This window comes from Morchella importuna (genome assembly GCF_003444635.1).
Source record: "Morchella importuna strain M04M26 chromosome Unknown Morimp01GS012, whole genome shotgun sequence".
Classification (NCBI taxonomy): Eukaryota; Fungi; Ascomycota; class Pezizomycetes; order Pezizales; family Morchellaceae; genus Morchella; species Morchella importuna.
In genome coordinates, this window is record NW_025763409.1 from 900756 (window position 1) to 919894 (window position 19139).

Consider the following 19139-nt stretch of genomic DNA (forward strand, 5'->3'; position numbering starts at 1 on the left):
TTCTGAATCTACACCAGCGCAGCATAAGCGAGATGCCGATTTTGCTACTGGTTCTGGTGCTGTGGCGGTTGGAAGGCTGGATGTGGCGGTTGTGGCGGTTGCGGTGGGTGTGACAGGTGCGACGGACTGTTATGAGTGGGAGTCGGGTAAGGGGGGGGTAGTGGAAATGGTGTAGGGTGGTTAGTGGTGAGTGGTGGGTGTGTAATGGGGGGTGGAGTAGGGAGAAAAGGGGGGGGGCCGGGGTGGATGGGTGGATGGGTGGAGGGTTAGGGTACTTACAGACAGACTAGCAAAAACAAAGCGCGAGAAAAAGATCACGTATATATACCTTAACATAGTCAGACGTCCCTCTTAGTTTCCCTCTGTTTTCATACTCCTCTATTTATCGATCCGGATCTACCCACATTAGCACCCTACGCATCCTCCCAACAAAACCAGGAAAGACTTACCGTCACGATCCAGTCTCTCCTGCCTTCTCCTAGCCCTCAGCTTCTCAGCCTCCGGCCCGACCGTCTTCCCCCTTAACACCGTCCCCTTCTTCGACACCAGCTTCAACATCCCCTGCGCAGCCCCAGTTGCCGGCGGCGGCGCGAACGACAAGGCAGTCACATCAAAGTTGAATGCCATGGCCCTTGGCGTGGGTGCGGGCACGGGCGGCGTCTTCTTCTTCTCCGGCACTGGTTTACCGCGCTCCTCTGCCACACCCGCTTCGTACTCCTCATCGAAGCTGTCGTAGCCCGCGTCTGCCGGTGGGGGCGTAGGCGGCTTGACGGGCTGTGGCGTTGGCTTTGACTTTGGCTTTGGCTTTGGCACTGCACGGGGTTGTGGGTGGGGAGGGGGTATGGTGGCCATGATGGGTGCCATGGGGGTGTAGGATCTGCCCACTTGGACATGGTCCGGGAGAGGCTCGAGCCAGAGGGCGACCTTCTTGCCGGAGGCTAGGGCGCGGATGCCGCCTGTGGGAGGTGAGATTGCTTGTGCTGTCGGGCAGGGCCGCGGCGGCGGCATCGGTATGGGGCTGTGGGTGCGTGTTCGGGGACAGGTACATGTGCGGGAACAAAAACAGGAACATCAACGGGCACTACCGGCTGGAAGGGTGGAGGAGCCGTCGTGGCGGGCGCTAATACATTCGCCATCGACATGACCGTCACGTCGCAGGGTGGAGGAGCCGTCGTGGCGGGCGCTAATACATTCGCCATCGACATGACCGTCACGTCGCAGGGTGAAGGAGCCATCGTGGCGGGCGCCAACACATGGGCCATCGACATGACCGTCACGTCGCGGGGTGGAGGAGCCATCGTGGCGGGCGCTAATACATTCGCCATCGACATCATAGCATCCGGGGCTGGTAGTGGGGTATCAATGTCCATGGTGTCATCAATGTCCATGGGGTCATCAATGTCCATGGAGTCGAGCTTTCCGCCTGCCGCCGCTCCCATCCGCACGCGTAGCTGCTTGTATATCTTAGATATAGCTTTGAATTTTATATTTTGTTTGGACTTCAGTTGCATGGGTTTAGCTTTGCTCTGTCCTTTGCCCTTGCCCTTGCCCTTGCTGTATATATGGGTACGGAGGTGCTTGCTTGCGCGTTGCCGTAATAACATTGACGCGGTGTGAGGTGAACGTGCGATATAGGTCCACAACGACAGCAGGGAGTCGACTGCGGGCGTGGGGGGCGTGGGGGGCGTGGGTGTAGCGGCTTTTGGGGGCGATTCAAGAATTTTGCTGGGCACGGGTGTTTGGGGAAATGGCCAGTGCTAAGCGATAATTCTGTAGCGTTTAAACTGATGATATTGTAAACCGGATTCCCTTGACTTGATGGTTGATGATACCCTCAAGTCTTCGCAGAATCCTGCCCTATTTATACATGTGGGAACCTATGCCAAGGCCCGCTTTCTGATACTAACTGATACAACGATAAATAGAATAAGGTCAAGCTCCCGAAGATAACCCAGATAGAAAAGCGCCCCCGCATAGTTCCGTCCTCCATTCTAATTCCGACACGTAACCATGAACCTTGCAATTGCCAGTCATCGGGTCGCACCATACTATTGTCCTAGACCTACTTCCCTAAGTAGAACAGCCTGCAGCCGTAAGCCCCGCTTCCCATTCTATTCCGGGTGAGACACCCAATAGTAAACGTGCCGTCACAATAGTATGGTACTAGTGTGGTAACACCGCGTGCCCCCACACCACCCGATACCTTTCTATGCTTGTCCTTCCGTTACCCGACCGTCTTCGCATCACAACCCGTCACTCGTATTCCTCACTGTCCTTCGCCTCTAGGACAGTGCTCCGTAGTTCCTGTAACACTACTCCCCCTTCCTAGACGTCGCCCTCGACCGTTAAAACCCTTCTATGATAAAAACCCTGTGGGAAAAGTCATAGAGTAGGGAAAGGTATCGAGCTTAGTCCCGCCTGTTCCGTTGTCGCTTATGAGCCCGTTCGTCATCGATCGCTGGGCCTCGACTTCGCGTATGGGGTCGTATGTTGGAGGTTGGCTGGAAGTTCTCATCCGCCAATGCCTCCTGTGGCTCGGGTGTTGCTAGTCGTTTTCGTGTGTTTTGCTGCCTAGTGGGATCCGGATCCTCGCGATAGGGCCGTAGCAGCATCTCGTGGAATACGTCATGAACCCTCCATTCTACCGGGAGTTCAAGGCGGTAAGCCCGATTGCCTATCACCGCTGAGATCGTGAATGGTCCTGTAAATTTATCTGACCACTTGGAGTATCCGCCTAGGTTCCGAGTATCCAGCAAGACCTTCTGACCGATAGTGAACCGCTGTACTGCTGGTCCTGGCTTTGACGCCATCCTGTCGAAGGTCTTCTGTAGCGTATCTCTTGCTAACTCATGAGCCGTGATGATCTCGTCCAAGTAGTTGTTCCCGTTGGCATCTAAACGTTCGATCTCCGCATCTGTAGGCCAGTCCGTCCGAGGGTGGAAGCCATAGTTGTAGTAGAACGGTGATTGTCCCGTCGACGTGTGCTTCGCATTATTATAGGCGTATTCGCAGATAGGTAACAGGTCCTTCCACTTCTTGCCTGTTCCTGCCGTATATGCCCGGATATAACCTTCCATGTGCTGGTTGGTCCGTTCTGTCTGGCCATCGGTCTGCGGGTGGAATGATGTGGAGAGTCTTCTACGAATTCCCAATCTTTCCGTGATGGCCGCCCAGAATGCTGACACGAACTGGGTTCCTCTATCAGAAACGATGCTCCTAGGAAGTCCGTGAAAACGCCAGATGTCCTTGACAAATGCGTTAGCGGTCTGTTCCGCGTTGATTCCCGTCATTGGAATGAAGTGAGCCATTTTCGTAAAACGATCCACAACTACCAATACGTTACGGAATCCTGATTTCTCCTTTGGCATTTCTACTACGAAATCCATCGAGATATCAGTCCAAGGTGTGGTGGCTAACTCTAGGGGTTGAGGGAGTGACAAGTGTCTCCGACGTTGCTTGGCTCTCTGGCATACATCGCAGGTCTTGACAAAGTTGGCTACATCCGTGGACATTCCTGGCCACCAGTAGTTCCTATCAATCAACTCAAGGGTTTTATCCCTTCCTAGATGCCCCGCTACGGGTCGATCATGATGTTCTTCGATGACCTGCTTGACCGCGTAGCCTGGTACTACCCATCGACCATCGTGGGTGGGGTCATTCGAATCGGGACTCCATTCAGCGGCAGGCTCTACCTTTACGATAGCAGCCTCCGGTGGTCCGAAGATCTCAAGGTTTGAGTCAGGGAGGTGTTCATCCGGAACCATCCTCCGAACCCATCGTCTTTCCTGTTCATACCAACCCTGTAGTGGCTGAGGCAGCTCTACGCTCGGTATGTCGTACCACTGATCCAACTGATTCCATTCCTCTTCGGGGTTGCCAATCACTTCAGGCCCAGTTTCTACGCTAGTCCGTGATTTTCTGACAAACTGTTCTGCATTGAGTAGCTGTTTTACGGGCTGCTCACGCATTACTCCCCCTTCCATCGCGAACTCCGGACGCCTTGTAAGTGCATCTGGCTTGCCGTTCTTTTCGCCTGGTCGGTAATGGATTTTGAAGCGAAAAGGTGCTATCTTCTCGGCCCATCTGGCTTGTCTTCTCGACAACTTCTTGGTCGTTGTGAAATACTGCAGGTTTTGGTGATCCGAATGTATCTGGATAGGGATGTCCGTCCCTTCCAGCCAGTGTCTCCAAGTCAAGAGAGCAGAGACTATTGCGAGCATCTCCTTGTCATAGATCTCGTAGTTGACCTCTGCCTCGTTGAACTTGCGAGAGTGGTAAGCTACCGGATGTAGGATACCGTCCTCGAACACCTGAGAGAGTACTGCGGCCTCGGCCCAATCACTCGCATCAGTCTCCACGATTGCTTCGCGGTGTTCGTCATAGTGTCGGAGTATTGGAGCAGACGTAAATCTCCTTTTGAGCTCGTCGAACGCGTCTTGCTGTTCCCTGCCCCATTTCCATACAGAACCTTTCTTCAGGAGATCGGTCATGGGTCTGCAAACTTCAGAATATCGGTGGATAAACCGTCTTAGGAAATTGGCGAATCCGAGGAAGCACTGGAGTTCCTTGACCTTGGTTGGGGCTAACCAGCCTTCGATCGCCTGGACTTTCTTTGGTGATACTCGGTTCCCTTTTCCTGATAGTATGAATCCCAGGAACTCTACCTCCTGTTGATACCATTCCGTTTTTTCGAGGTTTCCGTATAGGTGGTGTCGTCGCAGTCGCTCCAAAACTTCCCGTACAAGAGTCATATGCTCTTCTCTAGTCTTTGAATACATTAAGATGTCATCCAGGTAGACTACTACGCCTTGATCTAGAAGATCCTTGAATATGGTATTGACCATGACCTGAAACGACGCAGGCGCATTGGTCAAGCCGAAAGGCATTACCCTATATTCGAAGAGGCCGTATTTTGTTCGGAAAGCGGTTTTCCATTCTTCGCCCTTGGCAATCCTAATCAGATTATAGCCATTTTTCAGGTCTATTTTCGTGAAGTAGAGTGCTCCTTTCGTTGCGTCGGCTAGCTCATTCATGAGCGGCAGTGGGTAACGGTTCTTGATCGTGATCCCATTCAAGCCACGAAAGTCGACACATAGCCGAAGCTTGCCATTAGCTTTCGGAACGAACAGGACGGGTGCCGCTGCTGGGCTAGTGGAGGGGACTACTTTGCCGGAGGGCAGATTTTCATCCAAATACTCCCGGAGTGCCTTATCTTCAGGTGGGGAGAGCGAATAAATCGGCCCCCATGGAGGCTGCTTTCCTTCCATAAGAGGAATGGTATGATCCCATTCAGAGTGGTCAGGTAGTCGAGCGGCTCCTTCCTTGGAGAACACGTCGGCATATTCCTGAAACTCCACCGGTATAGCACTAACGAGAGCCTCGTTTACCGATGCTCTTGCCCAAAAGGGGTGTTGCTCGATCGTCATCTGCTTCTTGGGTGACGCCCTCAACAGCCTGATGACCAGCTCTTCTGGGTCTTGATCGTATATGTCCTCGACTGATACGAAGCACCCATTGATTATACAGTTGTTGCTATGGAAGCTAACACTGTTGCGTCCCCAATGGATGGTTGGTTGATGCTCCTTGAGCCATCGATGTGGTATGACGAGGTCCTCTCCTGCAAACGAGCCAACCTCACAGGTGATAGCCCTGTCTAGATGGTTGCCGATGCGGAGGGTGAGAGGTTGAGTGATGTGGATGCCGGAGTTGGGCATAGGGGTACCATCGGCCTGTCTGATGATGAGAGGCTTTGGTCGAGGTTGAGTAGGTATTTTTTCACGGTGGATACAGTCCCAGGACATGATCCAGTCCTCCGTGCCACTGTCTAGGAGTGCGTTGACTGTTGCGACATGTTTGGTACTAGTGGCGGGATGGTCCCAAGAGATTTCGATCTCAAGACGAGTTTCTTGTGTGTTGGAAGACATGCTTGTGTATTGGTTTGATAAAAAGTTTTGGTATTGGTTTCAGGTGTGGGTTGGTTCGATGTTTTTTTCTGTTGAGCGCGGGGTGAGGGGGTTTATATAGAGAGTTCGAGTGTTTGATGAAGATCATGGTACAACACTTACGTACCAGGCGTTTTCGGGGTGTAACCCCATCCTCAGAGTGTGTGTAAAGAGAATTGAATTTCCGCGCGTATAACGAAACAAATATAGAAGATCCCATAGCCAACCGATAACCGTAATACAGAAAAACCTTGTTTTTTCATGACCCAAAAATAGAAAGAAACCATAACGCAACATGAGATACCGAAAAATAGAAATACCCAATCAATTTTGATCCTCCAAAGTTGTAATCCTTGCCCTAAATGCCTCATTCTGGGGGCCCAATTTCCGCTTCTTTTCACCCTCCCTTCCGTGGTCCTTTCCTCCGGAAGGATACCGTTTCCTCTTCAGGTCGGTTAACCTGACCTTACTCGTCGCCACGCAATCTTTCGCGAAGTGGTTATCTCTACCACAACGGAAACACTTCCCTTCTTTTTGCCACTTCTCCTTCTCGTCCTTGGTGACACCTAAGTCATCCGAGGGCTTGGAGTTGTGCGCTGGCGCGGAGAAAGTTTTCCGAGGTGCAGGGTTGCGTGATTTTCGCCGTTCCGATTTTTCCTCCCGAACTTTCACGACATCCTTGCCACGTAAAATTTCTTTTCGTGCTTTTACCTCGTGATCCTTGCGTCCGACCTTCCTAACCCATGCTAGCCATTCCGCGAAATCTTCTGGTTCCTCGATTGCATTCGAGAGGCGTTGTTCCAGCGAGGAGTTTATTCCTGTTAGGATCATGGATTTCATCACGATGGGTCCGACCTTCGCGTCCCATTCCAGATTCTGCATCTCGTTGATGTAGTCATCGATCATGCCAGTTTGGCGGAGCTTATCCATCTTCTGCTTGGCTTGTTCTTGACTGGTCCGATTGCCATATTGAATCCGTAGTTCGTTTTTAAAATTCTCCCATGTCCCGATGCTGGGGTCCACCGATAGTCGTTCCACGAAGTTTCGCCAGAATTTTGCCGCACTCCCGGTAAGTTCCAGGGATGCCCACAGGATTTTGGTCTGGTCGTCCCACCGGACCTTCCTCTGAAGTTCAATTAAGACTTCCATTTGGTCAATCCAGTGCCGCACATCCTCGTCGGCTTTTCCGGAGAAGGGGATTTTTGCCTGTTTTGGCGTATCACCCAGGGTGGCGCGAGGAGGGTGCATGAGGTCTACCTCTTGCTGCCTGTTACGGCGCCTTCGCTCCTCCCGTATTCTCTGCCTTCGTTCGCGTGATCGACGATCGTTCTCTGAATCGGAAGAGCTGGATGAGTCGGAGGGGAAAGGGTCTCGAGGTCTTGCGCGGTTTCCGCCATTGCCATTATTACCATTGCCTCCCCTGCCTCCCTGCTCACTTTGCTGGCTTCCCCTTGCCTCGGAGCGGGGGGGCACGGGGGGTTGGCTTCCTGATCCTTCCGGTCTTTCTCCGGAATTACTAGGGGGTTCTGGGGAGGTTGGGGGGTACTACACCCCGCCTCCTGAGCCTTCAGGGGCTGCTGCCGTTCTACTGGCTGCTACCCGCATTTGCTCGATAATCTCTTCCAGGTTTTTCTTCGTACCTGCGAACTGGTCTTCCATTGCGGCTTGTCTGTCCCGCTCCATCCGTTCCAGGGCAGCCGTGACCTCCGCGGGTAGCGGGACTGGGCCGTCTTTTGGGAGTTGCTGGACAAAGTTGGTCAGCGCGTTTATGTGCTGATCCTGCCGTTCCTGCCTCTCCTGATGTGCCCTAGTTGCTTCGACGATCTGCCCAAGCACTTGACCGAGATTGCTGGTAGCGGCGGTGGATTCCGCTCGTAGCTGAGCCATGACCTGGTTGAGCTGATTGTCTCGCTCGGCCCTGTCCCCAGCGAATTTGGCGTGGAGATCTTCTACGATCTTGTTGGTGTACTCCTGCTGCTGACGGGTGAGTTCCCTGAGTATGGGAATATCTCGTACGTGCATGCTGAGTTCCTCGATCCCGCGGCTGAGTTGCTGCACTACTGGAGCCCCTTGTCGCTGGACTTCTTGCCCGATAAGATCGCCAAAGGGGTTCTCCACCCGTCGTTCCTCTACCTCCATGTTGGTATCCTCGTCGTCGTCCATTACCCGAGGTACCGAGGGCCTCTGAGTAGAGGATCTCTCTCTGATTGGGGTGACGTATGGAGAGAACTCCCGGTGGTCTACCTGCCGCCTCCTCGCCTGCCCATATGATTCTTCCTGCCTCGTCAATCCGAAGAGGGAGCCTATCGGCACATCTCTCTCTTTCCTGTGGCGCCTCTTGGCCTGGGTTTCCAATATACCTCGATCTCTCAAGGCGATTGAGCTCTCCATGTTGTAGTCTTCCTCCGACCGTTGCTGATGAGCCCTTGACATTGCTAAGCTGCTCGAGTTTGAGCTGTGGTTGTCTTCTGCACCAAGGTTGAGCAATGAACCAGGGGCTGGGTGGGCAAGTCTGAAAGACCGCTGCGAGAGAGTGATCTTGATTGGGAAGAGTTCTGGATAGTTGAGGATTTCGGGGTCGTGTTCCTCGAAGGTAGCGGTGGTCCCTGCTTCTGTAAAGAAACCTGTATAATGGAGGTATCCGCAGTATAGATGTTCGGCGCTTCCTCTTCGTACGATGAAGGATGTAGCGCAAAGGTAGTTGTTGATGGCTGCTGTTGCTACTCGGGGGTGCATATAGTACCTTGGTCTTTCTAATAGACAAATCGCTTATTCTTCTACTGAGAGCACGGTGACTATCCGCCACTAAGCAAAATACTCAGAGTATTGGTTTAAGCGAGTAGTTGTCTTATCGAGACTTTTGGTGGTTTATGCGATAGGTAAAGAGTAAAAGTTAGGGATAAGGTACAATATAGTGTTTCATTCCTATAAGCCATACATTTGAAAAATTACCGCCGATTACAACAGTAACTATGTAAAGCGTACTTAAGAAATAAAATCTGGCTTTGCTCTTCAAGTATTTCAAGGATCTCTAGTGTTTCCAATAGCGTAGAGTAGGTAGTAAATACCTCGCTAAGAAACCCGCCAGGTCCAACTTGCAACACATCAAACGGATGTTACTCAGAAATCGGCGGTCTCTACAGGTCTTAGCGAGTCGCTGTTCTGTAGTCCCCTATTCCTTTCGGATTCCTGACTTGATGGTTGATGATACCCTCAAGTCTTCGCAGAATCCTGCCCTATTTATACATGTGGGAACCTATGCCAAGGCCCGCTTTCTGATACTAACTGATACAACGATAAATAGAATAAGGTCAAGCTCCCGAAGATAACCCAGATAGAAAAGCGCCCCCGCATAGTTCCGTCCTCCATTCTAATTCCGACACGTAACCATGAACCTTGCAATTGCCAGTCATCGGGTCGCACCATACTATTGTCCTAGACCTACTTCCCTAAGTAGAACAGCCTGCAGCCGTAAGCCCCGCTTCCCATTCTATTCCGGGTGAGACACCCAATAGTAAACGTGCCGTCACAATAGTATGGTACTAGTGTGGTAACACCGCGTGCCCCCACACCACCCGATACCTTTCTATGCTTGTCCTTCCGTTACCCGACCGTCTTCGCATCACAACCCGTCACTCGTATTCCTCACTGTCCTTCGCCTCTAGGACAGTGCTCCGTAGTTCCTGTAACAACGGGGGTCTGCTGGTAATGGGGAGCGGGAAGGTGGAGAGAGGGAGTGGTGTACTGGGAGGTCGGCTTCCGCCAGGTTTTTACACGATCGTTATTAACGGGCGCGGGCGGAAGGCGCGGTTGACGCGGGCCATCTCGAGGGCACTGGGGGTGATCGTGTTAGTTGTGCTACGTACATTGTCCAAGTACGTGTCCATGCAACACGGTCAGGAATGGAGAGGCGGGAAGAACCTTCGCGGAACATATATGTATTTGTTTAGTATCAGCTAGAATTAGCTTTACCACTTTCACTCCCCCTTCCCCTTTCCCCGTCTGTGGGGGCATCAGTGCCGCGGTGGTTAACGTTGTTGATGTCGCGGGTAAGGCTAGTAGTAGCAGTGCTAGTGTTGACAGCGACCGCGATAACCATAGATAAGTACCCCTAGTGCCCCAATTACGGTCAACAACTAAGACTAGGACCCTGCTTGATTCGAAGTAAACACACCTTATCGCCCCCGCGGGCACCACGACAACAAAAAAACAGAACAACGTCTGCGGCGATAGGTTTAGGACGGCGGAGCCTGAGACGGCGAAAGCGAGCGTGGTGGATGATGCGTAGAGGAGAAGGACGCTGAGACCGAAGAGTAGGAGCTCGTAAAGCGCCATTTATAGGCGAGCCGGTATATAGGGGTGGTTCGCAGAGTGTTGGGTGGGCTAGAGGTAAAAGACTCCGTCAATACACACAAAGGGATAGGTGGTGCTTGTTAGTCTCAGGTAGGGATCGAGGGTTTAAATAGGTGGTAGGGTACCTAGACCTGTGGATTCCGCTTTGTGGCGGAAGTCCAATTGAGGGAGTGATATTCGTCTCAAGACTATTATGTACGCGGATGCAACATGCCGAATGGGAGGGTAACTACCGCGAGACAACAAGGGTATAGTTAGGCCAGCCAGAGGCACATACATGCAGTAATTGTACCTAGAAACAATTTATATGATTTAAAAAGAGATAGAGAGGCACATACATGCAGACTGATGTACTGTCGTTCCCAAAAAGAGACAGCCAAGCCAATTTTTGGCTTGACGATACATTATATTGATACTAACTGAGCTTCAGGGCATTGCTAAGGACAATTTCGCTTTGTTAGCGACCTATATAGACATATTCTTTAGATGTAAAACTATTTTTTAGTATTTTTCCCATGTCTAATGCTCCTCTTGAACACGGGTTGGAGAATTTAGTATCCGTTCGCGATCCACATAGCCGAGTTGATATTCAAAATCCTAACTGCTAGGGAAGCACTTTCCTTGGCATTATAGTTTAGGGCCCGTTTGGAGGAACGCCAGTGTGGCAACCGTAATCCTCGCCGATTTGTAAACTTCGCGTACAACTTGCTTGATTTATTACTACATACAAAAATAGATCCTTTTATACTAATAGGCAGGCGGCCAAGGGCGGTCAAAGGTAGGACTTTGTGGGTGCGTGCGGGTGACGGTTTGTGACCGCACCCGCTAGTAGGAACCCTTAGTATGACCTTAGTTCCAGCGCGCGCCCTAAACCCTACCACAGATTGTATTTTGGGTGATCGCGTGAAGGAAATCACAATCTGCCCAAATCATGATTTGGTGGGCCAAACACCTCTGAATATTTTATATTGAAGCCTTGATAGTATTGCGCGCAGCGACTCACCACATCAAGGTTTGTGTGTATTTGGTGGGGCAATAGACAAAAAGTAGAATTGCAGGAATCACGATTTCGCTCTAGATTGAGGTTTGAAATGGTGTATCCAAACAATCGGTCCTACGGCAATCTTCTGTCTAACTTCATTTGTAATAGCGCGGCTCTTTACCGCTTGGCGCTAGGAGGGGTGTAGGTGGGTAGTGGGGCAGGGCATGTCATGGTGGGGACATATGGGGCTTTTAGTGTCTCCAAAGTATCTTGTTATAATAATACATAAAATCGTTACCACCTAAAGGTAAAGTTCCTGTTAAACATAGATAGACAAAACTCTCTGCACGCGCCGCAAAAAAAAAAAATCTCATGTCTCCAAAGCATCCGCCATAACAACCACCCTAAAGATAAAGTTCCTGAGTAAATATAGATAGACAAAACCCTGTGTATGCGCCGCGTCGCAAAAAAAAAAAAAAAAAATAGCTCATGCCTCCAAAGTATCTTGTTGTGGCAAGAGTATACATGATTCACCTTCGCTATCACCCGGATTCTCATCTTGGTGGTCCGAGTCGGGGGTCGCTTGTTCTGTTGGTATTACCCCGAACCTCTTTTGGTAATCCGGAGACTCCGGTTTCTGGGACTCCGCTTCCTGTTCCGAGGGCTCTGGGAGTCGGATGTTTCCAATTGGTTGAGCCTGTCTTTTAGGAGTTCTTTTCGGGGTGGGATTGACCATTTGGGTCAGGCGGTCATCACCGGACTGGAAGTGGATGTTCCCGGAGGCCAGCTTGGACCTGGCAAGTCCCTTCACCCTCTCCTCCCTTTCTTTGGCTTTTGCACGAAATGACGCCCATGTATCTTGAAGCTCGTCAGCGAAACACTGAGACTCCGCTGCCTCTTGGGTGAGCTTGGCAATGTCTTCGTCCAGACATTTCTCCTTCCGCTTAATCATGGTTCCAACAAGAACTAGCTGCTCCTTCTGTTGCCGGAATTTCTCAGTAAGATAAATCGCTTGCGCTGAATTGGACATCTGCGCAATAAGGCTCGATTCCTGAGTGATATACTCTTCGGAAAGCTGAGACCGCTCTGCTTCATTTCCCGGATAAACTACATGTAGTAATAGAACCCAGTTAGCTATCATACCTTACAACTAGGAATGGGATACCTACAGTTGAACCTGAACCCCTTCCACATGTCCTTTCCCGTGAGAAGTACGTTGATAACCTTGGATGTATCCTCTACATCCGCTCTATGGGTGGTTTCAATACGTTCAAGGACATCAGCGGGCAGTTCCGGGCCACCAGTCTCTGGGAACCTAGAAACCGGCGGAAAGACGGTGTTTATATCTTCTTCATCGAGGCCTACGCCCCCACCCTCACCGCCCTCGTCATCGCTAAGTACCTCGAGCCGGTTGACGTTATCATCATGCCTTGGCCAGATATCGGCAAGGGTACCCCAATCATTGGGGTAATCCGACCAAGCCTCCGGGATGATAACCTCCGGCCAAGCGAGCTCCGTTAATACGCAGCTGGTAGCCCTCAAATCTATAGCGCGAGAGTGTGGCGAGTATTCTGATCCGGGAATGGCATAAAGATTTCCGGACGCAAACCTTGCTAAAATATCGTATGACGAACTCTCCAGGTTTGCTAGCCAGTTATCAGACTGATTGTCGCTTTCGTTTTCGTTAAGGTACCTAGGGTGGATATCACGTAGGATAGGGGCCCAGAGACTTAAAATATCCTTAAATGATAAGGTAATAACCTCTTGAACAGATTCCGGAGTGGGGAAAGCTGCGATGTCTCCATTTCTTGCGTGAGTAACTTCGCGATTCCTGCGGGCTTCCTCTCGTGCTCGGGCACAATTATCTTCACCATAAGACTCAAGAGCTTCTCTGGTCTTGATCCAATGGTTATGGATGATGGTCGATTGTAACTCGGAAAGAAGAAACGTCAGCCATGCATGAAGGTCTACTCCCTTTGAGCGCAGTGCGGGTGGAATTATTGCGTTGCCCAGACTCTTTCTATGCGCTACCAGGGGACCCCGAATCTTGAAAAACAATACAGATACCAAACAACGTGAAGCCCGTTTCCAATCTTCGAAATCCTATGATGTGTATCAGCACAATTACACTACTGTTGGACTATGTTCGACGCACATCACAGGCAAGGACAGAGCCGAGAAGCGCCTGGGGAAGAAACTGTTTCCAGTTGGTAACGGTGTGCTTAGCAGCTTCGATTGCTTTCTGGTCAAGCTTTACTTTCTTAACAGCACTGGGAGAGGAGGCAGAAGCACGGCGTTTACCCTTATCCTTAGGGACTGGGGTAGGATTCCTGGATGGGGCAGCACTCGCTGTTTCTTCCCTTTGAATGGTTTCCAGAGGCATGGTTGCACAGCAGGATGAGGTTTCGGTCCGATGGGTAGGTAAAACACTTTATGGGGATCAAAAGCTCTCATATAAGTATGCTCGATCCACACACACCGCTCTGCAAACCTCCGAGCCAATAGTTATAGTTCAAACCCCTGTCAAACTTCAATGTTGGATGTAACAAGCTGGGGGTGCTGTCACCCAAGAAAAGCAAACCTGGTGTGGCTTCACCACAAATAATAGTACTAAGGGTGCGTTTGGCAACAGGCCTCGGCGGAGGTTAAAAGGGCCCAAACACCGTTAGCCACTCCTAGATCCTCAAATCCTCATAACATCGTTTTGAGAACTCTCATTTTGCAATCACCTAACAGAATAAACTCCAACATAACCTTTCTAGCTGACTCACCCTACTCAATCACTTACGGTCAGGGGTAGTCGTATGAAGGAGGGGCAGCTATGCAGTTTCATGTTACTAATCTGATTATGATGTTTGAAATGTTGAATTAGGGTTGCTGGTCCCTTGGAGAGCGATATAAGCTCTTACCCCATGCCCTGAACGAAGTGAAGGGCACTTCGTTCAGCTTGGACAGTTATTCTGAGATAATAAGGAGATGCCGGAGGCCTTCACCTATTTTGACATGCAGCGCATGATTGCTGCACAGGTGCCGTCTGGGGTTTACTACTTGGAGGTCCATTGGAGATGGCACCGGAAAGATAACAAAACAATTCGAGATCAACAGCTTCTACCACCCCTCGCCTCGACCAGAACAGACGGGACCAGTGTGTACAAAGCCTTCGATTTCAAAGGGAGCGATGTTAAGTTTTGGGGGAAGGCTTTGGGCACTCCAATTGGGAACAATCGCTGGTTCAGGGTACAGTTCGCTTTACACGGGCATGCTCTACCGATTACTCGAGCTGAGTATGAAGATATGGTAAAGAATTGGGAGGCTCTTCCTACTGCCACTACCGCGACACTTCCTGGCATTACTACAATAGCAGCTGCTATTGTAGGGGAGGATATGTGCGTTATTTTTGTCGACAGAAATCGGCTCATGACCTTGACAGTGACCTCGACAGTGACCGCCGACGGCATATGGTACGATACCTCGTTGGCACCATGTCCTATTCAATGCCCAATGCAATTTCAAGAAAACTTGACAAAATCCAGGGCGTTGAGGGCAAGAACAACACCGATATATCAGGAAATGACCAGCCCTACAAAAAACAACTACTGGAACGGGATCGGTACTAGCCACGTAGTTGAGATCCTTCACCGAGCACTTATACACCCTGAAACCAAAACATGCGAGATATTTGGCGCAAAAGAGCTGAGAGATAGGTATTTTTTTTTATTTAATTCATTAATTGAATGCAACCTCACTGAGAGATAGGTTGTTAAAAGCGATACGGGATTTCTTTTCAATTGCTGCATCAGACGAGTACCGGCAAAGAGTACCAGCTAACGGGACATCAAATCACTGTTTTGAATTCTCACCAGCCGTGACAAAATACATCAATGAACAGTTTAGTAAAGCCTATCGAAAGCCAACAACTTTGATCAACTACACCAATTACAATTACCTTTTTACTAACAACCTATTTGCACCTGAATCAAAACGATTACCTGACGGTTGGCAATCTGATCTCCTTACCGATACTGGTAGGGAAAGGAAAAAGATTATCCCAATTTATACGATTGAATTGAGAAGCAAAACCAAAATGAGAATGGAAGGGCTAGAGGCAGATGAAGAAAAGAAACCGGGTGGTTCTAGTAAATATACTTACACGTGCATTTTCAAACAACCCAAGGGGGCAAAGGGAATATTGTTATCAAAAAAGAGAAAGTCTTTAGCAGCAAATGGCAATACAGCAGAAATTGGAATAGCTAGTTTTATGGACACAATTAGGGAAATTAGGGAACGTGGAAAACTAACTAAAATGGGAAGTCATAGAGTACCTATTAAGACAGGAAAAATTGGTAGACCAATTAAGCGGAGGAAAAGCTCAAAAGATTGAATAGAGCGTATTTACTAGATAACCGTCAATTCTGACACTTCGCCACTCTCCAAAGCGAGGGGATTTGGCACTTAGTAATAATTATCCTTAAATGATGCGAGCTATATGATACTAGAGTACACAATTTTTTATTTCTTTTATACTATTTATTTTATAGTGCTGTGGTTGACGTTTTGGATTTTGGTATCGTGCCGTAAAATGTATGGTAGCCTCGACATTACCTCCGCTAAAGCGCATCCCTCTGTTGCTGCCCACCTCTTTTTATATATATAATATATATATCATACAGTAGGTTTCATTGATTCTGGGTACAAGAATATCGCATTCAGCTGACCCCTTTCCCGCCGAAATCCCTGTTGTAGTGGCTAACTATGCGATTTGTTCTTCGGAACCGACTGGTGTAGTACCGTACCGGGTCTCGTGCTGAGGTCCTGGTTGGGTTGGGTTGCGTCGCTTAAGCGCTAACGCTAAGGCAGTGTCGATCACAGTGCGATCTATTCTTCGGAACTGACTGTCTCGTGCTGAGGTCTTTTGGGAATGAGACTAGGGGCGCATAAAATACATGTACATATTATAGGTTTATAGCAAATGTACTTAATTCTGCCCGTAGCAGCTCACTCTCCCCAAAGCCTCCTACAGCACCTCCTCCCCACAGCACTAAACCACTCTAAACGCAAAGATGAGCGCAGACCCAGGCCGGGACCGACGGAATGAGAGAAACAAATTCAGAAGACGTAGAGGTGTCCTTATGAAGAAAGCTTTTCAACTAAATGATTTATGCGGCGCCCGAGTCTGCGTGGTTGTTGAGAAGGACGGTCGCTACTACACTTTCCGATCAACTCAGGATGAGTCCTGGCCGCCAAATATAAAGGAAATTGTTTGTAAGCCCTTTATATTCCAACTATACTAGTCACTAATTATTTTGGTTATAATAATTAGCAAAAGAGCTACCCATTGCCAAAAATGCTATATCCAGAACACCTTAGGAGGAACCATTCCATTGTGGCCGACGCCGACACCGCTGACACCGACACTGCCGACACCGCCGATGCCGATGCTGCCAACGCCGCCGACATCGACACACCAGTACCAGGTGAAGCGAGCACCAGTTTTGTCTTCACCCCCCCGGTCCTAACAGAATCCCCGGAATTTACAGCGCGCTTTGCACCTCGAACTTGATGAATGGAATTAGTATGCGTTGTATTGTATTTTTTAAAATATTCATATATTTTACTTTTCTATGTATGCCTGTAATTGCTTGGTTTCTACGCGTTTTTAAACTTGTCATGTGCCGGAAGAAAGAAATATTCGATAGATGTTTCAAGGGTAAAAGGGTAGGATCTCAAATCTAATATCTCTTCTTTGCATATCTGCTACAATCTTCCTGGCCGTATCTGTGGTGCGCGAGTCCGCACAAGCTTCCAGATGCAATCAGTATTGGTGTAGGCATAAAATGTGGGAAATAAACTTACTTGTAAAGATTATAGAGCCTTTCTGCCCTCTTATCTTATCTCTCAAAAATATTTCAATATCGGGTGGTCTACTCTCATAAAACTTCGTGATGCGATTATTGCTCCCGTATTTTATTGTTTGTCCCGGTTGAGTTCTTCGGTCTCTGTATTTTCCGAGGACAAAAAGAGATATTTTTAGAATCTTAAGCGTGGTGGTTTTGCATTAGTGAACCTTTCCCACAATATTTTGTGGTGCGGCAGCTACTCACTTTATGTGTATCTAGAACCAATAGTTTTTCCATCCATTGACTTACCCAGTCTTCTTGACCTGTATAATCGTTAATTATAAACCATGTCTGTGAGGAATAGAATTAAAAGGTGACAGTTCTTACATTCTTTTTCAATCTGCCAATGAAGAAAAATATTGTGCGTTCTGACTTCGCAATTATTATATCCTTCAAGAAGTCTTCTAATATAAGGTAGTTGCCCAGAAATTCCAATCCCGGTTGCTAGCATAACGACAGTCCCATATGACCCAAAATCCCTCTCAACCCCATACGGACCTTCGACAAAAGCCGTTAGTTGGGATCCTAAATGCTTAAAGATATTCCTAGTAAATTCTTTACAAGGACGAACTAGAAAAAACACGGTTGTATTGCCCAGTGCATCTTGGTCCCACCATGCAATCATAAAAGGATGCGATTGAAGGCAGGCAAAAAGACTTGCTCGAGGTATGGAAAGGTATAGGTATTGGCCAGCTTGTAATTTCCATGACCTTCGAATATTCAGTGTTATTTTGATAGTATTGTCGACTAGAACTCCATCATCGCCATTTGTCTGAATTCGCTCCACTACCGCCTCGGATGCGCACCGACCCTGACCAAAATTTCTATACAACAAAAGAAAGGCTCGGATGATAGTAGCTGCACCCCAAACGGCAACTGCTACAATGAGGTAGATTTTGATTGATTTCGGTGTTACATGATACCAGAGTGCTGTGATCGTTAGAATAGCTAAGAGCAGGTGAAGCTTTAGGAACAGCTCGTAAAAAAGATTGCGGATAAAGTAAAGCGACATGAGAAAAAGCAAAGACATCCCTGTAGCAGCCTAGAATAGTAAGTTAAAAAGAAGCACATCTTTATTGTAGGGTGGGGGTTGTACCAGCAATCCGGATCCGGGGAGTTTGGTAAGCCCAAGTTCGAGCCCTTTTTCGGGCCCGGTACTTGCAATTGTGACGTGCAAAAGACTTTGGATAACCGCCATTCTTCCAATCCACCTGTGCATACGGCTGTGGTTCTCGTATGACACTCCACAGAAGTCGCCAAGGAATGTTAAGCGCCCACCGAGACAGAGAGGCACCAGGTTCACCAGGGACATCAACCCTGTTCGGGTTCTTAATTGAACAAAGCTTGTGACGCCAAATGCCATACACAGGATGTTCCCAGTGACGTATATGAGAATGATAAGAAAATGAAGCCTGGTTATTGTACCTCCGCCCCTTAACAGCCTGGGTATTTGGGGATAAATAAGATATTTCAAAACAAAACGCTTCCCATAAACATGAGCAGTTGAGAGGGCTACAAGATATAGGCGGTATAATAGGAAAAGGGCTACCAGAGCCCCCAGTGAAATCGCGTACCAGTGTGTGATATCCATTGCTGGCAGAGTCATCTGAGCTACGTATGCGATCTGGCTTTATATCTGACTGTTTGGCATGTGACTCCGCAAAATCGGGGGCTGCCAAGGCAAAAATCTGAAGATCTTGCTATTAGAGGAAGCGATCTTCAGGGTTCAGGCTGCTAAAATATATTTGTTACGAGAGTTGGTAACAAGGAGCTTGATTCGGCTACAATGGATCACATCAAGCCATATGGCGCCGTGATGAGTTCCTAGCAGCGTATTTATAACTACTAACTAGCAGCCAGATCAAATCTCTCGCTTTCCAGTCAAAACCTGATACAATGAACTCCAAACCAAAAGACCGAAATACAATCTGGCCCGGGCGGTTAAACGAGATAGCGAACAGCGTG

At 48.9% G+C, this 19139-nt stretch overlaps 5 protein-coding genes across 5 annotated transcripts; 2 read left to right on the forward strand and 3 right to left on the reverse strand.

Annotated features, from left to right (window-relative positions):
- Window positions 1–405: 405 nt before the first annotated feature.
- LAJ45_04878 (uncharacterized protein) lies at window positions 406–852 on the reverse strand (the record flags this gene model as incomplete). Its single annotated transcript, XM_046114454.1, has 1 exon — window positions 406–852. One exon carries the CDS (start codon window positions 850–852, stop codon window positions 406–408), a length of 447 nt encoding a protein of 148 aa, XP_045972480.1.
- An 86-nt stretch (window positions 853–938) lies between these two features.
- On the reverse strand, window positions 939–1604 carry LAJ45_04879 (uncharacterized protein; the record flags this gene model as incomplete). The annotated part of the gene is made up of 1 exon (XM_046114455.1): window positions 939–1604. One exon carries the CDS (start codon window positions 1602–1604, stop codon window positions 939–941), a length of 666 nt encoding a protein of 221 aa, XP_045972481.1.
- Window positions 1605–11764: 10160 nt separating this feature from the next.
- Window positions 11765–13660, reverse strand: LAJ45_04880 (uncharacterized protein; the record flags this gene model as incomplete). The annotated part of the gene is made up of 3 exons (XM_046114456.1): window positions 11765–12384; window positions 12447–13380; window positions 13433–13660. 3 exons carry the CDS (start codon window positions 13658–13660, stop codon window positions 11765–11767), a joined length of 1782 nt encoding a protein of 593 aa, XP_045972482.1.
- Window positions 13661–14253: 593 nt separating this feature from the next.
- On the forward strand, window positions 14254–14894 carry LAJ45_04881 (uncharacterized protein; the record flags this gene model as incomplete). Its single annotated transcript, XM_046114457.1, has 2 exons — window positions 14254–14663; window positions 14720–14894. 2 exons carry the CDS (start codon window positions 14254–14256, stop codon window positions 14892–14894), a joined length of 585 nt encoding a protein of 194 aa, XP_045972483.1.
- A 1443-nt stretch (window positions 14895–16337) lies between these two features.
- LAJ45_04882 (uncharacterized protein) lies at window positions 16338–16837 on the forward strand (the record flags this gene model as incomplete). The annotated part of the gene is made up of 2 exons (XM_046114458.1): window positions 16338–16535; window positions 16598–16837. The coding sequence occupies 2 exons, from the start codon at window positions 16338–16340 to the stop codon at window positions 16835–16837; spliced, it is 438 nt and encodes a 145-aa protein (XP_045972484.1).
- Window positions 16838–19139: the final 2302 nt, after the last annotated feature.